The 20,825-nt window shown below is 46.8% G+C and overlaps 2 protein-coding genes across 2 annotated transcripts in view; one reads left to right on the forward strand and one right to left on the reverse strand.

The window, feature by feature from the left end:
- The window catches only part of lrig1 (leucine-rich repeats and immunoglobulin-like domains 1), a 36,214-nt gene extending 28,539 nt beyond the window's left edge, over nt 1-7,675 (forward strand). Inside the window, exons 9-18 of the mRNA XM_086198660.1 lie at nt 671-751; nt 2,578-2,649; nt 2,975-3,046; nt 3,180-3,343; nt 3,704-4,060; nt 4,649-4,930; nt 6,057-6,491; nt 6,644-6,778; nt 6,919-7,197; nt 7,379-7,675. Coding sequence (XP_086054786.1) covers nt 671-751; nt 2,578-2,649; nt 2,975-3,046; nt 3,180-3,343; nt 3,704-4,060; nt 4,649-4,930; nt 6,057-6,491; nt 6,644-6,778; nt 6,919-7,197; nt 7,379-7,560 — 2,059 coding nt within the window. The 3' untranslated portion in view covers nt 7,561-7,675. The remainder of the gene's footprint in view (nt 1-670; nt 752-2,577; nt 2,650-2,974; nt 3,047-3,179; nt 3,344-3,703; nt 4,061-4,648; nt 4,931-6,056; nt 6,492-6,643; nt 6,779-6,918; nt 7,198-7,378) is intronic.
- A 2,060-nt stretch (nt 7,676-9,735) lies between these two features.
- slc25a26 (solute carrier family 25 member 26) overlaps nt 9,736-20,825 on the reverse strand; it is a 54,873-nt gene continuing 43,783 nt past the window's right edge. The window contains exons 9-10 of the mRNA XM_086198661.1: nt 16,945-17,018; nt 9,736-11,614 (exon numbers count right to left, since the gene is read on the reverse strand). Of these exons, the coding sequence (XP_086054787.1) occupies nt 11,497-11,614; nt 16,945-17,018 (192 nt within the window). The 3' untranslated portion in view covers nt 9,736-11,496. The remainder of the gene's footprint in view (nt 11,615-16,944; nt 17,019-20,825) is intronic.

The following is a 20,825-nucleotide window of genomic DNA, read 5'->3' on the forward strand; positions in this document are numbered from 1 at the left end:
TCCCCCAGCTCTGTTGTTATTCTTCTTGATTGCCATGCTCCTCTATAGCCATGGTTTCACCTTCAGAGGCACTACTTTCAATTTTGTGACAGGAAACAAAGGGAGTGCATTCAACAAGTGTTTGGAAACTCACAGATCTACTAAAAGAAGCCCTTTTGGGTTTGCTTTTCCTTTCATCAAATCCATTCTGTCTTTGCCCAGCCATTGCTAAGCTCGGTCCATAACCTCATCAAGACTCTTGGCGCGGCTGTGCCATACCTGCCACCATCGGACAAACAGACCCAACTGTCTGGCCTCTCACAAGACTTTGGGTTCCCGCCAATCCCTCCATAGTGTCATGAATTATACATGTGTTTCCTTTGTGCTGGGTTTGCCTCGACACACATACTCTCATGCACCAATACACGCATGCATGCTCCTCCTCCACCCCTCTAAGGAAAGAATGCACTTGGTTGGCAGTGCAGCAGAGGGGCTCTTAAGGCCAGGTGCAGAGGGGGGGTGGACGATGGGGGGACGGAGGGAATGTGGGCGAGAGGGCAACCCGTGACTTCCAGACCAGCTTTTGCCAGGGCTGTGAAACGCTTCACTGCTGGCAGACTCTGTCCCTGTTCTCATCCTCCCTCCTTCCGTCTTTTTTTATACTAACCCTCTTTTCTCTCCTTCTCCACAGGGAGCTGGACCATAACGACATCTCAGGCACAATAGAGGATACCAATGGGGCCTTCTCAGGATTGGACAGCCTCAACAAGCTGTGAGTGTATTTCCTCATTCAATTCTTTTAATCCCCAACCCCCGTTCTCTCTTTTGCCATCAACCCCGCCTTTTCATCCCCCTGTCCTGATGTTCGTCAGAACAGACCATCAGAGGAACAGGACAGAGCTGTCTCATTTTTCCTCATCCAAAAGTTTCCTATTAATTCCCAACTCTCTTTCTGCTGCCAGCTAAGTTAAGGCCAGAGAGTTCAGTAGTTTGCGATCGCTCCCTCCTCAGGACCCTACACTTCACTTGGAAAGGAGTAGTTTGCACTGAGCGATGACTTAGAGGGCCCTTCTTACATCTTTACAAGGCTTGTTCAAGAGACTTCGATTAGACTTGTGTTCATTCCCATCATTCTGTGGAAGCTGAGGCCAGCTTTTGTCCAGTTAAATCTGGCTTTCATCTTATGATATCATTTCATTCCACTTCAGCTTTATGGCCAAACTGGGTTCTTTTTGCTTCTTGTGATTCAAGACAGAGATACTGTGAATCACTTTTATCTGTTTTCTCATCAATGTTTCCATCAAGGCAGCTAGTAAAAACTAAAGTAAAAAGTTGGCAAGTTGAGAAATTACAGTGGGCATGGAGTTGCTGGTGTCTAGCGTCCATGCACTGTCATCAACCTGCAGGATGAAAAGACGATGTCCAGCCAAGATGGTTCCCAGTGTGAGCGCCACTGAAAGAGACAGAACATGAGAAAAGAGCTTTTCTCGGAGCTGGCAGGGGTTTGCTCCCCAATAGGATTCTTTCTATTTCTCCTCCAAGCCTGCACACCTCCCGTCCCCTCCTTCCCCATCCCTGTTGTTAGAAACTGAGAGAGGGTGAAATTGAGGGCTGCATTCAGTCATCAAATTCAAACGCCTCACACGCCCCCGCACTCTGACCCTACCCTTTTTGCCATGTGTTGGCGGAAGCAGCCTGCTGCATCCTAAGGATGGCAAATAGAGGCATGGGAGAAAGAGGATCTGAAAAAAGAAAGGGGGGGCGAACATCAAAGACTTCATTTTCCTAAAAGCGGCCTGTGAATGACACCACATGGGATGGAAGTGGGGCCGTGAAGGCAGCCATAAGCCAAATAAATATGTTGTTCTTTTTATATTGCCTCAATCATGTGCACTGATTTCTTCAAATTAACAATCTGAAAATGCGGCCCCCTCATCAAGTGACAAGACAGCCGTTTGTTTTTGTGTACGTATGGATGAGTTCCAACTCTGGGGTCTTCATTATGAAGCAGCCAACCGTGTCTCCTCTTCCTGTGTAGTCAAGGGTACAGCGCAAAAGAAACAGGGGAGGGGTACTGGTTAGCGGGGTGAGGGTGGACGAGGGGATTAGGACCCCAAATCAGACAAACGGCAACTGGCTCCTTGTCTCAAAGCAGGCTGGAGTGCGGTGTGCTGGAAACACACACACACACACACACACACACACACACACACACACACACACACACACACACACACACACACTCGCAGGGGTATCCCTACAAACTCTGCTGGGTCATTGCTGTTAAATTCTAATAAAGATAAAAGTGGTCTTTGAAGAGTGTAGAGCCTAGGTTGCCCCCCCCCCCCCCCCCAACACACACATGCAAAACCCTTCCAATCACCCTTCCTCTTGGCTTATCTCCACACAGGTCATATTTCCAATACCTCAATCCCCCTACTCTTATCAGATTCAGTCTTGCTAATTGTGCTTCTCTCCCCATCTTGCTCTCACTCTCTCTCTCTTTCCTCATCCCCTTACTCACTCTGCTCCCCTCCCTCCCTCCCCTCTCTCTGTCTCTCATTATCTGTCGACACCCTTCTTGTTTGGAAACGGCAGAACTCTGTTTGGAAACAAGATCAAGTCGGTGGCTAAGAAAGCCTTCTCTGGCCTGGAGACCCTGGAACACCTGTGAGTATTCCACAATGCTTGGCAGCTCATCCTCTAACTTGCCAGCGGGAGAGATGGTAGTGAGGGAGGGAAGTAGCTGGCAGAGAGGGGGTGGTGAGCAATTTGATAGTGTCGTTGTAAAGCACCACCTCAACTTAAGCCTTTTTTTTCCTGAGTTAAGGAGCATGTATTGAATTTCGTCAAAGAAATGGAATTACTATAAGCTCTTTGAAAGGTCTTTACTGACATGATTCCTAGATCTTCCTATCTGGTTTTAAAAAAAGCCAGATACCTGCTTAGGAAAGTTATCATGGATCATTGTTGATGAGCTGCTGTGTCCCAACAGGAACTTGGGAGAGAACGCTATCCGCTCCATCCAGCCAGATGCCTTCAGTAAGATGAAGAACCTCAAAACTCTGTGAGTTGTCTGACTCACGAAGACAAACACACATTATTTTTGTGCACAAACACACACAGGGCTCAAATCTAATTCAAACACACTCCCTCAATTCTTACACACGCTCACTGGAACACACATTTCCCCTCCCCAGGCTCCTTCAGAGCGACAGCTTCCTGTGTGATTGCCAGCTCCAGTGGCTCCCAGAGTGGTTGGTGTCACGTGGTTTAAAGGCCGGCATCAACGCCACCTGTGCCCACCCCGAGAGCCTGAAGGGTACCAGCATCTTCCAGGCACCATCCAACAGTTTCGTTTGCGGTGAGGAGTTTGTGTGTGTGTTTGTGCATTTGTATGGAGCAGAGGTCGAGGGACAGATGGGCCACATCATTTCTATACTTGCAAATGTTTGTTTGTGTTGTGTTTTGAGTAAGCTCTGCATTAGCACTCAAACAGGCTAATGGATTTTTGTGTGTGTTTTATTTTCTTTTTTATAATCGAGTCGTATTGAGCTCCACAAGCAGACACCTACTGAGCAACATTTGTGTATAGATTGGACCAGATATTTGATTTGTGCTTCCATTTTAAACTCATCAAGTCCTTATTTGTGTCATCTCAGTCTCGCCCTGGGAACCTTTTGTTTCTTTGACTGCTAACTAACACTCCTCTTTCAACATCTAGATGACCTTCCCAAGCCCCAGATCACAGTGCAGCCAGAGACAACGATGACTGTCTTGGGTAGCAACGTGCGTCTCACCTGCACAGCAGCAAGCAGCAGCTCCTCCCCCATGACCTTCTCCTGGCGCAAGGACCAGGAGCTTCTTCGCCAGGCGGAGACGGAGAACTACGCCCATCTGCGCGACCCCCATCATGGCACCACATCTGATGCCATAGGGGGAGGGGCCGGAGGTGTTATGGAGTACACCACAATCCTGCACCTGCGGCATGTCACCTTCGCCCATGAGGGGCGTTACCAGTGCATCATCACCAACCACTTTGGCTCCACCTACTCCAGCAAGGCCCGCCTCATCGTCAATGGTAGGTTTTTCTCTTTCTTCAGGTCAGAACTTATCTGTTAGGAGTTTTATTCCTCTTTTTCTTAGTTGCACATTTTAGAAACTGAGCAACACACAAGACAGGCGACTGAAGACACGCCACTACATTTGTTAATATGTGTGTGATGACATTGCTTCCATCAAGTAAAACGCCTGTTCACATTCTGCTTATCTGATTTACAATTATGCCTTTTGATAGATGAGCCACTAGTCCTCTTCCCCCTGAACAAAGTCTTCTCTCTCCTCTGCCGCCATCTTTGCTACAATGGTATTCGTAACAAATTAATTTAACTGCATGTCAGAGCTAACAGGGGCCGTGTCTTCTATGCTTGGTCACTTCGCTCTCTTGCAGCTGGAGTGTTTATGTAGCGTAGCGTCTCAGTTAACTGTGTGCCAAACCGGTACCTTCTTCTCTGTTATGAGAAAGCCATTTTTGGACCTGCTGTTTTGGCACACCCACTCAATGTGTATGTAAAGACATAGAAGCAGCAGACATCCACTTCGCATCAACACAGAGAGAGGCTACAGCGGGTCTTCACTGTCTCAGTCACCCCTCTTTTTTTGTCCTCAGTCCTGCCATCCTTCGTGAAGACTCCCAGGGACAGCATGATCAGGACGGGCCACACCGCCAGGCTGGAGTGTGCCGCCGAGGGCCACCCGACTCCGCAGATCGCCTGGCAGAAAGATGGGGGTACAGACTTCCCTGCTGCCCGTGAGCGCCGCATGCACGTCATGCCTGACGATGATGTTTTCTTCATCATGGATGTCAAGCCAGAAGACATGGGCGTTTACAGCTGCACCGCTAAGAACACAGCGGGAACTGTCTCTGCCAATGCCACGCTCACGGTCCTGGGTAAGAACTGGTTTCTGTGCTGTGTCTTTGGTTAGTGGCATGTGTTGAGTTTTGATACTTTTCCCACATCTCCGATAACCAGCTCTTGTAAATAGCTCAGCATTCAGTTGGGAATTGGTCAGTGCGAGGCTGCAGAATGAGAGGCTTTATATTTTTCTTTCACGGCAGCTGTGGCCTTGCTGCAGGTCAGAGGCCAGAGGTCATGGTTTGGGGTCAAAGGGGGATGGTGGGGGGGCAAGGGTGATTCACAGAAGGGTATTTGTTAGGCATTCCCACCCCCCTTCTCTTCGATGCCTGTGGGAGGGACTGGTCATGGCTGCTTCACTGCAGGCCTCGGTGCTCCCAGTTTATTGGCTGTTTTACACTCGTCAACCAAACAAACGAAGCTGCCTGCATAGAAGCATCACTGCACTAAGATCATCTTTGTCTTTGGACTGAGCACAGCCGCCCCTTGTTGGGCACAGTTACAAAGAAAGGAGGGGTCGGTGCTCCCCACAGGTCTATATTTACCAGAGCTGGTGTGTCAGGGAGCTCCATGCAGGTGGAGAAAGTTCAAGCGGCGTGTTCATCCGCTCCAAGTAAAATATGAAAGCAAGCGGCCGTGCTCCAGCTGCACTGTCTGTGCGTGCTTTAGATAGAGACATATGTGAAGGAGTGTGTGTGTGTGTGTGTGTGTGTGTGTGTGTGTGTGTGTGTGTGTGTGTGTGTGTGTGCGTGTGCGTGCGTGCGTGCGTGCGTGCGTGTGTGTTGGGGGTTGCAGTCAAGGGGCCCCTGTCTGGAAGAGTGGTGGGGAGAAAAATGGGAGCTGAAGTGAAAAGAAAGCGGGGAGTGACGTGAGAGTGGGGGACTGATGGAGAGGGAGAAAGTATTGATAGAGGAGAAAGCAGCCACTGAAGTGGGTTAAGTGAGATCTCTTAATCTGTGTAAGTCCCACTGTGAAGGGAAGTGCTCCATTTGAGAGGGGAGGTCTACCTTTAGTACACACACACACACACACACGGCTCAGGGAGCTCTATTGTGGGAAAACACTGGCATTTTAAAATCTTGTGTATGTATAAGAACTTATTTGTTGATGTCGATGGAAGCTGGAAGTTTCATGAGAACCTGCCTCCTCTCCCCTCCTTAGAAACGCCCCACCTGGCCCAGGACCTGGAGGACCGCACCGTGGTGATGGGTGACACCGTGGCCCTGCAGTGCAAGGCACTGGGTAGCCCCCCTCCCCGCATCACCTGGCTGCACAACGATCATCCTCTGCGCCCCTCTGACAGACATCACTTCACCCCAGGGAACCAGCTGCTGGTCATCAGCGCGGCATCGCTGGAGGATGCAGGTCACTACACCTGCCTCATGTCCAACACCCTAGGCACAGAGCGCGCTCACAGCCAGCTGACAGTGAATCCGCGCCGCAGCCTCTGCTCCCCGCCAGCTGGACCCAGCACCGTCACCATAGGGATCATCATTATTGCTGTGGTTACGAGTATCGTGGTGACCTCACTGGTGTGGGTGTGCATCATCTACCAGACGAGGAAAAAGAGTGAGGATTGCAGCGTCACCAACACAGGTGAGTTTGGATGAGCATCTATGGCTAATAATTATTGATTGATCAGATGGCTACTATTATAGTTTCCTTTAGAAAACATCAGAGAACTTCCAGGACCAACTCCCACCATCGTCCATTCTGCCTCTAACCTCTCTGTCTTTCATCTCCTCCAGATGAGACCATCGTTCCTCCAGACGTTCCCAGCTACCTCTCCTCTCAGGGTACTCTGTCAGAGCGGCAGGACGTTTGTATCCGTGTGGACACTGGTGGAGGATCTCAGCCCAATGGACACATAGGAGACACAACAGGTACCTGAAGGTTCAGGATGTTTGTTCTCCCCTGCACGTTCTCTGACGTTCTCTTTGTGATGAATGCCTGAGTAGCTGCTCAGCGCCATTTCAGCTAACACAGCGTTGATGTGCAGCATTTTTGTTCCTGCTCTCGCCAGCAGGTTTTGATGGTCCAGTTGTCTGTACTGAATGTATGGAGAACGGTGACAACTACTCCAAAGACCCCGACTACCTGAGCCATGGCTTTGGCCCCCCAGAGGGCATGGACTACCAGCAACGCTCTGTTCCCCCGCCCTACTCTCACTGTCACCTTGAGGAGCAGCATGACACAGGGCCGCTCTGCAATGGGTCACCCAATGGGATTCGAAAGGACATTGGAGGATCTGCGTTTTCAAACAACCACAATTTGTTAAAACTGAATCAGCGTGATAGAAAAGGTGAGTTTGTCACCCTGAGGAGCTGAACTTCTCAGCTGATCCGCTTCACAGACCCTGTCTGGCCTCCTCAAACTCCTCTCACCTCTGCATGTCACTGCTGCCTTACACACTCGTTCTATGGCATCCTAAACATATTTTGATCCATTTTGTTTCTTTGTCTCCATGTTGTCTTGCTCACCAGCGAGCAGGGGGGGACATGCGCCCACGTTGTCTCAATCGCAAGAGGAGTCTTTCCACAAGCCGGTGAGGCTGACGAGCCATCCTGACAGTGAGGCGGAGCTTCGGCAGACTCTGCTGCCTAATGGACACGCCCTCAGAGCCTCTCAGGACGAGAGCACCCCCCTGAGGAGAGCCAGTGACTAGCAGACCAACTCACAGTCGCTGAGTGGAACTTGTCTTTTTATTTTGCACTGGGAAATAAACTGCTACCTCATACCGAGGCGAACGGCCCTGACCTGCCTGGATCTGGACTGAAAGGGAGCGCAAAGAGGGTGGGGGGGTGGGGTAGGGGGGTATCCGGAGTTTGAAGACGGAGCTTGTGTGGGTGGCGTCCCATCTGAGCGTATCAGCTGTACATAGTTAAAACCTTCCCTTGGGAGGTGACCAATACAAATTCTAGCTCCAATTAAATGTGACTTGCATTTGAAGCATATAAATGTAGGGAATCTTGTACAGTATGTACACATGCAGGGGAAAGACAACTGTACATAAGAGTTTTCTTATATTATATAACTTTTACAAAAAAAAAAGAGAGTATTTGGATTTACGTGCATGACAAAGAAAGGAGTGATGGTATTTTTATTTTTCTTAAAAAAAAAAGCCTTTTTCAGCTTTTACCAACATTCAGCTGCGGTGCCTTATTGCATGATCAACTTGTAATAACATTTATGGAGACGTGTTGGGGAAGAATACTGGTACACTCTTTAGAGCAAACAAAACATGTGATGCACTTGACTTTTTGGGGTTGTTTATATGCCGCCAAACAAGGCCTTACAGAAACCATATTCATTGATAATGTATGAAGGAAGAGCTTGGATGTTAATTATTTTTGGTACGTCAATATGGTTCTTGCGATATTAGGGGAGCCACCAGGTCAAGCACTTTGTCTCACTTCATAAACAAGCAGATTGTGTACTCGATATCTGCCAGTAGGAATGCAGGAAGCTCCTCTATGTGAGGAGGAGGATGTCGAGGCTCTTCCACTCGCTTCACTTCAATTCAAGTTACTGCTGAGCTGCTCTGATCTGTTTGGGAGAAACCATTCTTCTCTGCACTTTGACTACAGTTTGTTACTTAATTTGTCCAGGAAAGAGGCGCATGTTCAAATAGGCGCATGTTCAAATGTGAGGACTGTTATTTAAATGTGTTTTTCACATTTGCAAGGAAATCGACACTAAATGTTCGTTCGACACTTAATTGGCTCGGTTATGCAGTAGAAAACTTGTGGAGAGCTGGAGAATCAGGGAGAATAATGTGTTTTTGTCATTGTGTTACTGCTGTAATGTGTCTCAACATCCACTGTTGTGCATGAACAAGCAAAGGCCAGTATTCCAGTTTCATTTAATCTTGACTCCTGGATCTACAGGTGCAGCTTGATGCTGTGAATGTGCTCCAACCAAACAGTCAGATGCTCCTCATTCTGTCACAGCTCCTGATACACTGCAACACCCTAAACTCAGTAGTTACATTGTCCAATGTATGCACGTGTTTCCCAGGTGTGCCCTTGCCTGAACTGTGCTCTATTACCAGTGGCCTTATCAAGGTAAACCAGAGGACACACTCCTCTGGTTGCACCTGATAGCAGCGATCACAGCTGATTTTACCAGCAAGACCAATCACAGGTCCCTGCTGGAAAGCCGACGCTAGTATAGCATGTGAAAGGGAAGGGAGGTGCAGTTCATGTTGGGAGTAATTTATTGAAACATTGTACCAATGTCAAAGCTAAAACAGTGAAGTGTCTAACATGGCATGTAAGTGTCTAATAAAGCCACATTTTGTTATCAGTTCCAACGTGTTCCTGCGTGAATAAAACAGTGAAGGATGTTTTTGCGGCATTCATGTGACGGACAGCTGAGTTAGCGCTTAGCAGGGCTCACATGTCCCAGTGGTTATGGAGAAGCCATCAATTCAAATAGAGCGTGCACACATAGACATGAATGCAGAGACCTTGATCTTCAAAGCAGGGATGTATCTTGAGCCTTGGACCTCAAACACACACACACACACACACGCGCGCGCGCTGCTAATTTTCCAAGCAGGAATGTCTCCTGGCTCCCTAAAGCTCCAAAGACAGCAGGCATATTTTTCCTTCTGCGGACTGTTTAAAATATTTGCTAGTGAGTCGGGCTGACTCAGGGTCAGTGGCCGTCCAGAACGTGCATTCCAGATAAATGTTTGCTACCGGATGATTGACATGCCCTCGACCACGGCTTCCACCAATCACACATCGGCCATTGTTTTCCAACAGCCTAGTGACAAGCAGCATGACAACACACTCCCACCTGTGTGGCCATCCATCCCCCCCCCCCCTCCCCCGGCCACACCACCGCCAGATTTCACTGAAACCAGAGTTGATGAAGTGGCACCAGAGACCCCTACTTCATGTTGTCTTTTTAAAAATCTCATGTTGCATGTTCTTTCAACTCTGATGAATGAATTCACTGAACCAGAGTGTGATTTTATTTTGAAAATATCTATAGCCACACAGGAGATGTAAAACACATCAAGTGAAACCCAGATAATAAATTTCCAGAACCAAACAGTCCTACAGTGTTTCACAGATTTACAACATTTCCTCAATATTCAGCCACAAATGTTCTTGACTTCCGGTGTTGGGAACCACAGTTAAAATCATAATCATGATAATTAGTCAGTCAGACACCAGGGACTTTGCAAAAACACCACCAACGATTTCCCCCCAGGCCTCATCTGCCTGCACGGCATTATGACACTCTGATTTAGGTGACATCACCCTCGGAGGTTCACAGGTCTTCTTAACCGGTACGTACCAGATTACATAAGAGTTCAGTACCTAACTGCAATTATATATTCATTTTTCAAACGAAATGTCCCTTTGCAACCTCTCAAATTCAGCGTCCAATTTAATATATGTCTTCTTAATCCAGCTGTATGCTCAGTAATCCGAAAACCCTCTGATTTGAGATTAAAACAAAAAGAGCGTGACCAGCTGGAGCATTAAATTGAACCTACTCCCTCGCACCTAGTAGCTGCAAACCAAAAGTGTTCCAGTCAGTTTATCTTTAGGACGTAGTTGGTTCCTGCATGGCTGGATTAGAACGTGGATTATACCAGACGATGCACTTGAGATCGTAAATGGACGTTTAGGACAGTTTTACTGTGGTTAGTTGGTAGCTGTAGAGAGCCGTTAGCTTCAAGCTAAATATTCGTGGCTGGCTCTTTCTGAATTCTAGAGTCACAAAAAGTGATGCGGGAGTGAAAATCATTTTTGTTGGCTGAAGACACTTATTTTGTGAGTACTTGAAAGACAAAAGACAGTTCAGGATCAATAATCAGTTTAAAAGTATCTTTCAATCCTAAAATATCTTTGATCTGACTGGAGGGACGGAGGAATGTGCAATAACAGTGCAAATTCTGTAAGGTCAGGATGAATTAATCCATAAAACATCCAATCAAATAAAGCTAACTCTTTCAAAATATAGGACAAACAATCCTCTTTGTTAACGTCTTTCACAATAAAAGACCAATAACACCTGATCCTCTTCATAAAACTATGTCTGTGTCAGAGTTCTCTTGTTGTGGTCGTCGTAAATAGAAAATTAAAGCTCCTGCAGGTGGATGAGCTCAGTGGTGCAGCGGTGGGAATGTAATAATAGTGAGATATTAATGTCTCCCCGCTGACTCTTTACTACAGGTGGCTCGGCTTAGCAGGGAGATAAAATAAGAAATAAAGCACTAAAATGATCATGAAACCGCAGAAGGCAGAGACAGCAACCTGCAGGGAGCTCAGGCAATCACCAAATCTCACTCTCCCAGTATAAAAAGAGTTTTAATACAATATATCGTCCCTTCACACACACACACACGTGAGGATGCTTCAGTCTTGTGGGACAGGATGCGGCTCTGGTTTCGCCAAACCACTGGTGCTGTCACACTCAATCTGCAGGGCTGTAGCATCATGGGTAATGCTATCGGCTCTGAGGATGATTCTCTCTGTGGGTCCTCCAGGGGGTCCTGCAGCACAGAGGCCTTCCCTCCACAGCTGCTTCCCTTCCCTGTGCTTCCTCCAGCAGGTCGGAGCTCAGACGGCTGCAGCGGCGCTCATGCAGAGATGTCACGCTGGGATAGCAACGTACGCCGCACCTTCTCGTAGGCCCCCAGGAAGATGAAGCCACCCGCGCTGATGAAGGTCATTCTGGGTAGACTGCCTGCAAACAGGCTGCAGAAGAGGACGGGGAAGAGGAATCCATGATAGTTAGTCTCTGGGCTAAACTCAGGTTTGCAGAGAGATGGAAACAAAGATACTCAGATACTCTGAGCATTTGGCTTAAAAACTGACGTGAACAAAGGCGATGAGTCATCCTGCAAGCTGGAGCGACAGCCTGCTGTTTAGTGCGCTGAAACTTCATTTTTGATTCAGACTGCCTTTATTCCAGTCTGTGCTGACCTGCAACGTTGAATAAATGAGCGCACTAAAGACTATGACATCATACACTTTGAAAATGACCGTTTATCATTCTTATGTCTTTACATTTCAAATTTAATTTTTCTTTTAGTTATAAACATAGACGATTAAATATCTGCATAAAAGCTGATCAGTTTGTGAATTTCTACAAAAATTTTGAGGTCAGAGTTGGCTTCGTGATGCCAATCTAACACAGTCATATGCCAAGAAATGTATCTACTTAACATTTCTGCTGCAACAAAATATCATGACATATTTCAATAACAACTACTATAGTACATATAGAACCCCAACGTGCCATAATTTCTCTACTTCGAACTTTATTTTTACAGTGTAGTGTAACTTAAATGTTCATTAGAGTGCAGCGATTTTCTGTCATTGCTGAGAATCAGTTTAAAAGATGTAATCAAGTTAATTACGATATTATATTAACCTGTGATGATCATAAGTAATCACGTGTCTAAAATACGAGTATACAGTTGTAATTTGGGGGGAAACAAATGTGTGTGTGTGGTATTAGAATTAAAAAAAAAAAAAGCATGAAAATTGGTTTCACAACATCTCGAATGAGATGATTTCTAAATCCTGCTCAGGGGTGCATCAGTCCAAAATGTCTAGTTGGCCAATAAGCTTCAATTCCATGTCCAAGTCTCCTAAAATAACACACAAGTAACTTCCTTTGTTTTGTTTTTTTGTGTTGTTTTTTTTTTTAAACGAATTCTGTGTGTACACAGTTCCTGAACATCTCTGAGACGCTGCGTTTTAACTGACCGGCTCTTTATTCATGAGAATAAGTTAATACACTTACAGGCAGGATTAGGATTTTTTTGCTGTGTGTACACATCTGTGCAGCTCTTCAAATGTCTAAAGATAAAAGTCAAGTCCAGAGAGGAGGTGACGTGTCAGACAGTGACCACACTCACTGAAAATGTGCGTCAGAGAGCTCCTCCGCTAGAGAACATGCTAGCTCGCAGGTTTGTGTTCTCCAGTGAAGTGTACCTCAAGTCAGTTGTGTGTCTGGAGTGTTTTTTTACACACACGCACACACATGCATGCACACACACACACCTTAGACTCATCTGGAGAGAATGGGTTTGGTTTAAATGTCTCTGCAGCTTTAATAACTTGCTAAGACTGATCAACAGTATCTGTGAGTGATTTCCAGAGACTCGCTGGAAGCTGGTTTTGGTGTTGAGGGTGCTGAGGGTGCAGGGGTGCAGGTCAAACATGAAGCCCTGCTGGTGGAGCCACTGAGGTAGGGTGAGAGGAGCAAATCATTGAGGCCCAAGTAGAGGTTGTAGCCGTTGCGGGGGTCAGAGGGTGTGGAGGGCCATAAGAGAGATCCATCTCCCAAGAACCTTCCCCCTCCACGCTACATGCAGCTGTTTTTGGGATTAGGCTCCAAGCCCCCACCCTAAGGCCTCCCTGGAGGTGTCACCCCCCGCACACACACACTCCCCCCCCACTTCGGTATGTCTCTCGATGCTTGACTGATGGTCAGATGACATCCACACATGTCCCTGTGCTTGATGTCAGTCCGTCCAGCTCTGTCCATCCAGCAGCGGCGGCCCCCTCAGCTGGCTCACTTGTTGGGGGATTTCTCCACCGTCTCCTTTTCTTGCTGCGTCATCCCCTTCTCAGACACATGCTCACTTTGTCCACTCTGTTCTTCTGCTCGCTCATGTCTCTCGCCGTGTGTTTGCCTACCAACACCTTCAGTCTGCCAAATACTCCCCCACGCTCACATGGTCCGGCCCGATCCAAGCCAGATGTGAAGGATGAAGTGTATTTTGTGTGTGTGTGTGTGTGTGAGAGAGTGCAAGTGAGTGAGAGAGCAAGAGAGAGAGAGAGAGAGAGAGAGAGAGAGCGAGAGAGAGAGAGGTGCATAAAAACTGTCAGGGCACATAAATAGTCTGCCTGCATTCATCATCTGTGTCTTAAATCTTTAGACCCAGTCGACTTTTGCTAGAAAACTTTTGAGAAGTTTCAAAATTTCCTTTGAATGAAAATGCACATTCACAGGAAGCTGACAGACAAAAAATTCTACAACACCTCCGATCATTTAAGATCCAGTTTAGCATCTCTACCTCTACCAAATGGTAGGGTCACGATTGCCATAAACCCTCATCCACTCTGATAAACTCCAGAGTCTCTCTCTCTCTCTCTCTCTCTCTCTCTCTGCACCACACTGCAAAACATAAAGTGTTCCCGAGTAGATTCGTCTAATTTCTAGTCCAAAAAAAAAAAAGAGGAAAAAGAAAAAAAATTCATTATCATGAAACATCTGCATCAGCCTCAGGACTATAGAGGACATTCAGCAATTGTGCTAATTGCTATATATTTAAATAGATGCGGAACACTGATAAGTTAATTACTGTGCACTGTCCTGATTCAATACATAAATAAATCTCAGTTAGATAAAAGTGTCTCTTTTTAAGATAATATCTGAAAAAAGTACAACTACATTGGTAGACATATTTCTGACAAAAGTCAGCTTTTAAGTTAAGCAAACACTGACGTTTTTAGCTTTAGATGGATCTTAAATGACTGTAAAAAAAAAAGTGTTCATTTATTTTATTTACTTGTCCACTTCAAAGGAATCTATTGTGTGAGTCTACATTTTATATTGTCATACATAGAGAATGTTGTTTATGTCGAACATTTCAGCTCTAAACACTCAATTTCCAATGTTTTGTTCTACTTTGCTGTCACGCATCTATGCCTCACTAGACTTCCCAAGGCCAGCCAATCAGAAGGACTTTTGTGGAGGAGGAAATGAGCTCTATTAGCTTTTGAGCTCCTATTTTTGGACATATTTTACTGGAACTTGAGATTCAAATCCCAAACAGACTCACTAGAAAACTGCACGAGTTGCAGTCACATCAACCATTCGCTCGACTCCACAGTCCAGAACTCACCCCAAGTTGGGTGACGGGCAGGGAATGGTTGCAACCATTGATCAATCTGATGATTATTTTCACAATTAATCAATGAATTTATGAAACAGCTCAATTTGACATGCTCAAATGTTGTTGTTGTTGTTGTTGTTGTCATCATCCAACAGACCAAAAGCTAAAGACGCTTCAATTTAAAAAAAAAAATTTTAAAAAAGGGAAAAACAGAAAAGCACATTCTTTAAAAAAAAAAAAAAAAGCAGCACAAATCCACATATTTAAGAGTCTGGATGTCTGATATTATTTGACATTTATGCTTGAAAAAAGGCCAAAATAAACTGATTATCAAAAGAGCTGCTATTTTTTTCTTTGAATTGACTAATGAATTAACTGTTGCAGCTCAAAGAGTGTGTATGCATCTGCTGGAAGACGAGCCTCAGGCCAAACTACAGACAAATGGATGAAATGAGCCGATAGGGCCGCGTCTCACTGGACCCTCATGTGCGTGTGCGTGTGCCTGTGCGTGTGTGTGTGTGCGTGAGACAGAGAGAGGACTCAGCTTGTTTTGTCTGATCTCTGCAGCAGCGCTACACTTCCTGTCTGGGATCAGGCCCACCTGTGGACGTCAGAGCAGAGCTGCAGCTCCCGCGGGTGCTCTGACTCAGTCTGACGTCACAGCCTGGCCTGTTGCTCAGATCTGCTTGTCCTTCTATGGAGGCTTCACCGCAGGGATCGGCCTAAATATAGTCTGATGAGAGAGAGGGAGCGTTGAAGAATAGTGGCGGACTCTTCAAAAGGAGGCGGGAACTAACGTCAGGCTTTAGGTGGAGGCCAGAACAACGCTGAGGTCATCATAGGTGGCTTTTTACTGCTTCACCATTGTTTTTCTCCATGTGTTCTCATCGCCACTGCGGTCCGTTTGGGTCTTGGGGGTATTCTCTGGTTCTTTTTGTCCAGCAGCAGCATCAAATCTACTAAACAAATGGTTTTAATGAAAATCCCATTTTTGTCTGGAATCTGTTACATGGCTGAAGGCTGGGAATTTAGGAAAAGGGAATCCCCGAAGAATAACGGCTCCTTGTTTTTTAATTCGAGTGCAGCCTGCAGCATCCCTCATTCTTGCACATGATATGTATCATTTTGAATATTTAGTGTGTAGAATTGAGTTGAACTTTTACTTGTTTACTTCTTTTACTTGTTCCTGTGAATGTGTGTCTTTACGTCTCTTCCTGGTTCACTAGAGTCACCCAGCAGACAGACGTGAGCATATTGTGCTTATTAGTCTTTGTTTTGATGATTCCACACTCAAGTGTGGTGGTTCCTGGGGGGCGGGGGGTTGGGGGGGTGTGAGCGGTGCTGCTCCCTGCTAACCCCGGGTCTCTGGGGCACGGCGCACACATGGAAGCACTTTAGAGCTTCACTACACTGCAATTGGGCCTATTACAATAATTACAGCTTTAAAGCCCCAGCAATTTGTATGAGGCATACCCCAGCGCAACCACCGAGCCTTTGGCCCCTGCTGAAACAACAGCAAGCCCTCAACCCCCCCCCACCACCACCACCACCTTTTGCTTTCTCGCCTTTGTTTCTCATTCTCTGGCAACATTCCTGCTCTCTGGTTACAGGTGAGAAGGGTTTCTTTTCCCGTTTCAGAGCTGCTGGATGGAGAGAGCAAGGAGAGGTGGGGGCGTCTCACCTGAGTGTTAGGACGGGGTCACTGGGGCTTTATCAGGACTGCAGGCTGGAGGATGAGCCTCGTTTCTCTGATCCAGCATCGACACAGACATCACAATGGTTTGAGTGAGGGAGTGAGGGAGCGCTCCCACTGGTGTTTGGCTCACTTCCAAACCAGCATTAGGCCGAGGTGCTTCTTAACTAAATGGCTATTATTCACCAGAGCTGGGGGTTTGTTTTCTCTGCGGCCCCATTCAGACCGGCCTTTTGTCCAATGCGCATCATAAACACATCAGAGCAGTCAAATAAACCCCTCTAGTCGGCCTTTTCAGCACCTTCATCAACATGAAAGCACACAAAACAAAGAGGAAACGCTGCTTCTGCTGGTATTCAGCTGCAGCGTCGTGAAGGATGTTGATATCAAAAAGGAGTGGTACATGTTTGTGTAGAGAGGGCTGGATGTCGGCAATCACAGGGGTCTTTAAACACATCTCCGACATGATCTCACACACTCACCCGGTAAGCCCTCGGCTCCTCCACACGTCATAGAGCACCAGCGGGATGTTACCACTCGCTGTGGGCGAGCCAGCCTACAGAATCAGAGAGAGAGAGGGGGAGAGAGAGAGAAAGAGAGAGAGAGAAAGAGAGAGAGAGGTGTGATGATGGATGGATCGTCTCCTTCTCTTCCTGCTACTTGGACAGAAACACTGTTTAGTCTTCCTCCGCTGAGCTTCCTCCCCCCCTCCTTCTCTTCATTCCTCTGTCTCCCCCCTCCTCCTGGACAGCTGTGTCAGCGCAGGTGACACATCCAACACCCACCCAGGCACTCGCTCGGCAACCCACCCAGCTATCTGCCGACCACCGCCGGTACTCCAGCCCGCCTCCCTTTGCAGCTGTAGGTCTAGTACTTTTTATTTACACAACATGGTTTAGCTGGCCTGGAAGTTCTCAATCCATCACTATGGGGTGGCAGAGTGGGGGAGACAAGGAAGGGTGCATGCTGCAGCCCACTGAGCATGTAGGACAAATGGATGTCCCCCATGAGAGAGGAGGACAGCGATGAAGGACCTGGGTGTCCCAAACCCATCCGTACATCTCAGTTCTCTCAGGCTTGTTGCTCTACATTCCCAGAAGTCACACAGTAGTAAATTGTACCAGCTGAATCTTACCAGTCAACGTCAGTCTGAGTGTTGCTAGAGCTGCAAACTGCAAACTGGCAGGAGTTGTTATTCACGTTTCTATCAGCTACTTTGGAACAATTGAACCCAGCTATGTAGTGAATACTCTTGGCAGAAGATGGCGGTGAGAGGAACTTTACGAATGGCTTTAATAAGCCGAGTAGAAGAAGAGTTTGTCTCATCTGTCTCAATGCAGAAAGGTCTTGAATGACTTTCTGCCATGTTGCTGCTGACTGGAAACACAACTAAAGTATCCTGGACCTTCCTGCTAACACATCCAGGAGGACGCCAGCAGCAGAACCAGCAGGGCAGGTGCAGGAGTTAAAGATTCCCTGCGTCAGAGGTGACTACGGGTTTCCTTCTCCAGTTTAGTGCCTTAAAAAAAATAAAAGCAAGTGTAGGAACTTTTTTGCAACTTTCCTTCATTAATTTAACTTTTTTTAATTCTGTGGTTTCCACCAACCTTTCCGAATGCGATACTTCAAGATGCATTGATGTACGGATGAGTGACTCCTGCGTTTGATGTCCTGGGCAGGGAATATGACGCCGATGGCAGTGGTGTGTGTGTCGAGCCAAACCCAAGTGGCGGGGGTCCCTAGAGGGGGCTACATGCCTCCAGCTGTGCCCTGGACATCTGCCCAGCTTCAGCCACATCAGCACCAAAGTGCCCACCATACAACACCTCGCTTTCATAAGACCCACTTCCCCTGCTGCCACCTTCAACTGTCCGTCAGCAGCTCAACTCGACATTCCAAACCAAACTTCAGTCTGACAGGATTTCAAATCAAGGACATGTTAGCCTGTAAGGTTTTGAAAACGCACACTGTGGTCTCATAAATGAAACAATCATAACAATTGTAAAAATACTGATTGTTTTCATAGTGGTCAGGTCAAACGAAGCAGAAAAGGGAATCTTTCAAAACTAGATTGTGCAGCAGTGTGTTCGTTTTTTTTTTCCATGTAAAAATCTTTGACTCGAAAAACAAACATCAACTTTACTTGGCATGCTGCTTACTGACGAAAAAAAAAGCTTTGACATGATGGCTCTACTCAATATTGCTCATATTTGACAGGAATATTTATCATTTACAAATAGAGTGTAAATTATTCAAATTTAAAAAAAAAAAAAACTGCAAAAACTACTGCACAATGAAATGAGTATCTGTTTTTGGCTGGACCGGTATGGCCAGAACCATTTTTGTTGCTGGCACAGTAGCTGAGTGATCAAGTCTGGATGCTGCACTTTCAAAATGAATCAACCGTTCTGTGTTACATCATCGGGGAGCGTGCAGCGACCTGTTCTCAATTATGACCTCAAGAGGAGAGTTTACAATAGTACTGCTTGTTTGTTTTTCAGGTCTCAAGTCTGGAGTCCATTAAAACATTTCTAAAGAATGTTCTGCTTCAAGAGAAGTTTCAGTAATAAAAACATGACACACATCAGTCATCTGTCCAGCTCTCCTGGAGATTTCACCAAGGTGATTTCAAGTCCAGACCCCCTTTAAAAAATCTGTGATTTTTCTGGACCAGGGTCCATCAGTCTGTGGTCTCAGACCCGGCTTTGAGTGTGTAGGTGGAGCTGTGATGTAGCCAGGGAGGTGGAGGTGATGATGAGGACTTTGACGTGAATGCCCCAGGGTGCAGGGAGCCTCTGGGGGTTTTCCAGGGTGAGGCTGATGCGATCACAGGTAGGAGAGCGACTGAAAGGGCAGATGGACCTCAGATCCAGGCAGCGGCGCCCCCTGCCTCATGTTGCTGTGACTGCAGGTCACAGGAGCTTGAGCTGTCATTGTCATTTAACTGAATCATCCAGTAAATAAGCCAGGTACCAGGTTCTAACCTAGTAATGTTCACACACTCTCCAGGTTCACCAACAGTTTAGTATAGTAGACTTAGGGTGTGTTCACACTCGGTGACTGAACGCAGGCTGATGACTCAGCTTTTTTCTGTGCATATGTGATCACTCTAAAGGAACTCAGACCCCTCTGAAATGTCCCCGTCCCTGTTGCAGTTCACTTATCTGTGCAGTGTGAACACAAAGGGTTCCAGGTTCCCTTGTTCCCTTGTCTTGTAACCCTCCAGGCTTGCCGTAGACAGATCACATGCACCAGGAAGCTCAGCACTCAAAAAAATGGAAAATACAGAAGCAGCCATCTTGTTCATGGTGAAAATTACCCATAATCCTCCCTGAGGGCCCTTAGAGCTGAGGTGGACCAGGAAGAGAACTAAGTCCTCTTACAATGACAATGTGAGTCCCTTTTCTGTTGGTCCAATTTGACACTTCAAGGACCGAGTTTTGTTCGCTCAAAGATTCCCCTGCCTTCTAATGGAGTACACGAATACCTCATGAAAACATGGCTTCCCTCTTAGATAAGTCGAAGCCTTTATTCCAGTTCACCTACCTGACGTGACTCAACAGCATAACCTTAAAAAGTGTACAGGAAGGTCTGATACAGCGATGCTCCACCTAAAGCCAAAGGCTTCCCAGAAGAGATCAAGCACCAGGAGTGTTGATTCCAGTATCTCATTGATTCCAGTATCTCATTAGTTAGGACTTGGGGGTAGGGGGGGTAAAGAATGGAACACAGTGTCTTCTCCAAGGACAGTCAGTGTGTGTGTGTGTGTGTGTGTGTGTGTGTGTGTGTGTGTGCATGTGTGTGCGTGCGTGTGTGTGTGTGTGTGTTTGTGGGGGGGCTGATTATAGTAAGACTGAACTCACTAGCCTTTATACGCAAACACTCACACGCAGAACACAGTGAAGGAAGCCAGACATACAGTCAGACAAGCCAACAGTGAAGGAGGAGGAGGAGGAGGAGGAGGGATGCCGCTCCTGACAACAATAGAGGTTCTGCTGGAAAGAACGGACGGTGAGGAGAGGAGTTAACAGGAAATACGTCGGCCTGCTGGTTCACCTCAGAGACGAGAAGTCTTGAGATGGAAATTCCTCTGGAGCGGCGATGAGTCCTCGCTCTAACACTACCCATGCACACAAACATGTCTCGTTGACACTGTCCACAGACCACGTACAGTGATGGATGCGTGTGTGTCTCACTACTGTCCCAATGCTACCTCGGCCGCCTCTGTCCTGCACGCTGACAGTGTTGAAATGTGCTCCGGCTGCAGGTCTGTTGAGCCCCCTGCCTGCTCGGCATCACCTGACAGCACTGTTTAAAAGTCTCTGCCAGAGAAGGCAGTGTGTTCTCTGAGGGTATGTGTGAG

Source organism: Aulostomus chinensis, chromosome 3, assembly GCF_037954235.1.
Source record: "Aulostomus chinensis isolate RoL2024-O1b breed Wild chromosome 3, RoL_Achi_v1.0, whole genome shotgun sequence".
In the NCBI taxonomy this organism is placed as follows: Eukaryota; Metazoa; Chordata; class Actinopteri; order Syngnathiformes; family Aulostomidae; genus Aulostomus; species Aulostomus chinensis.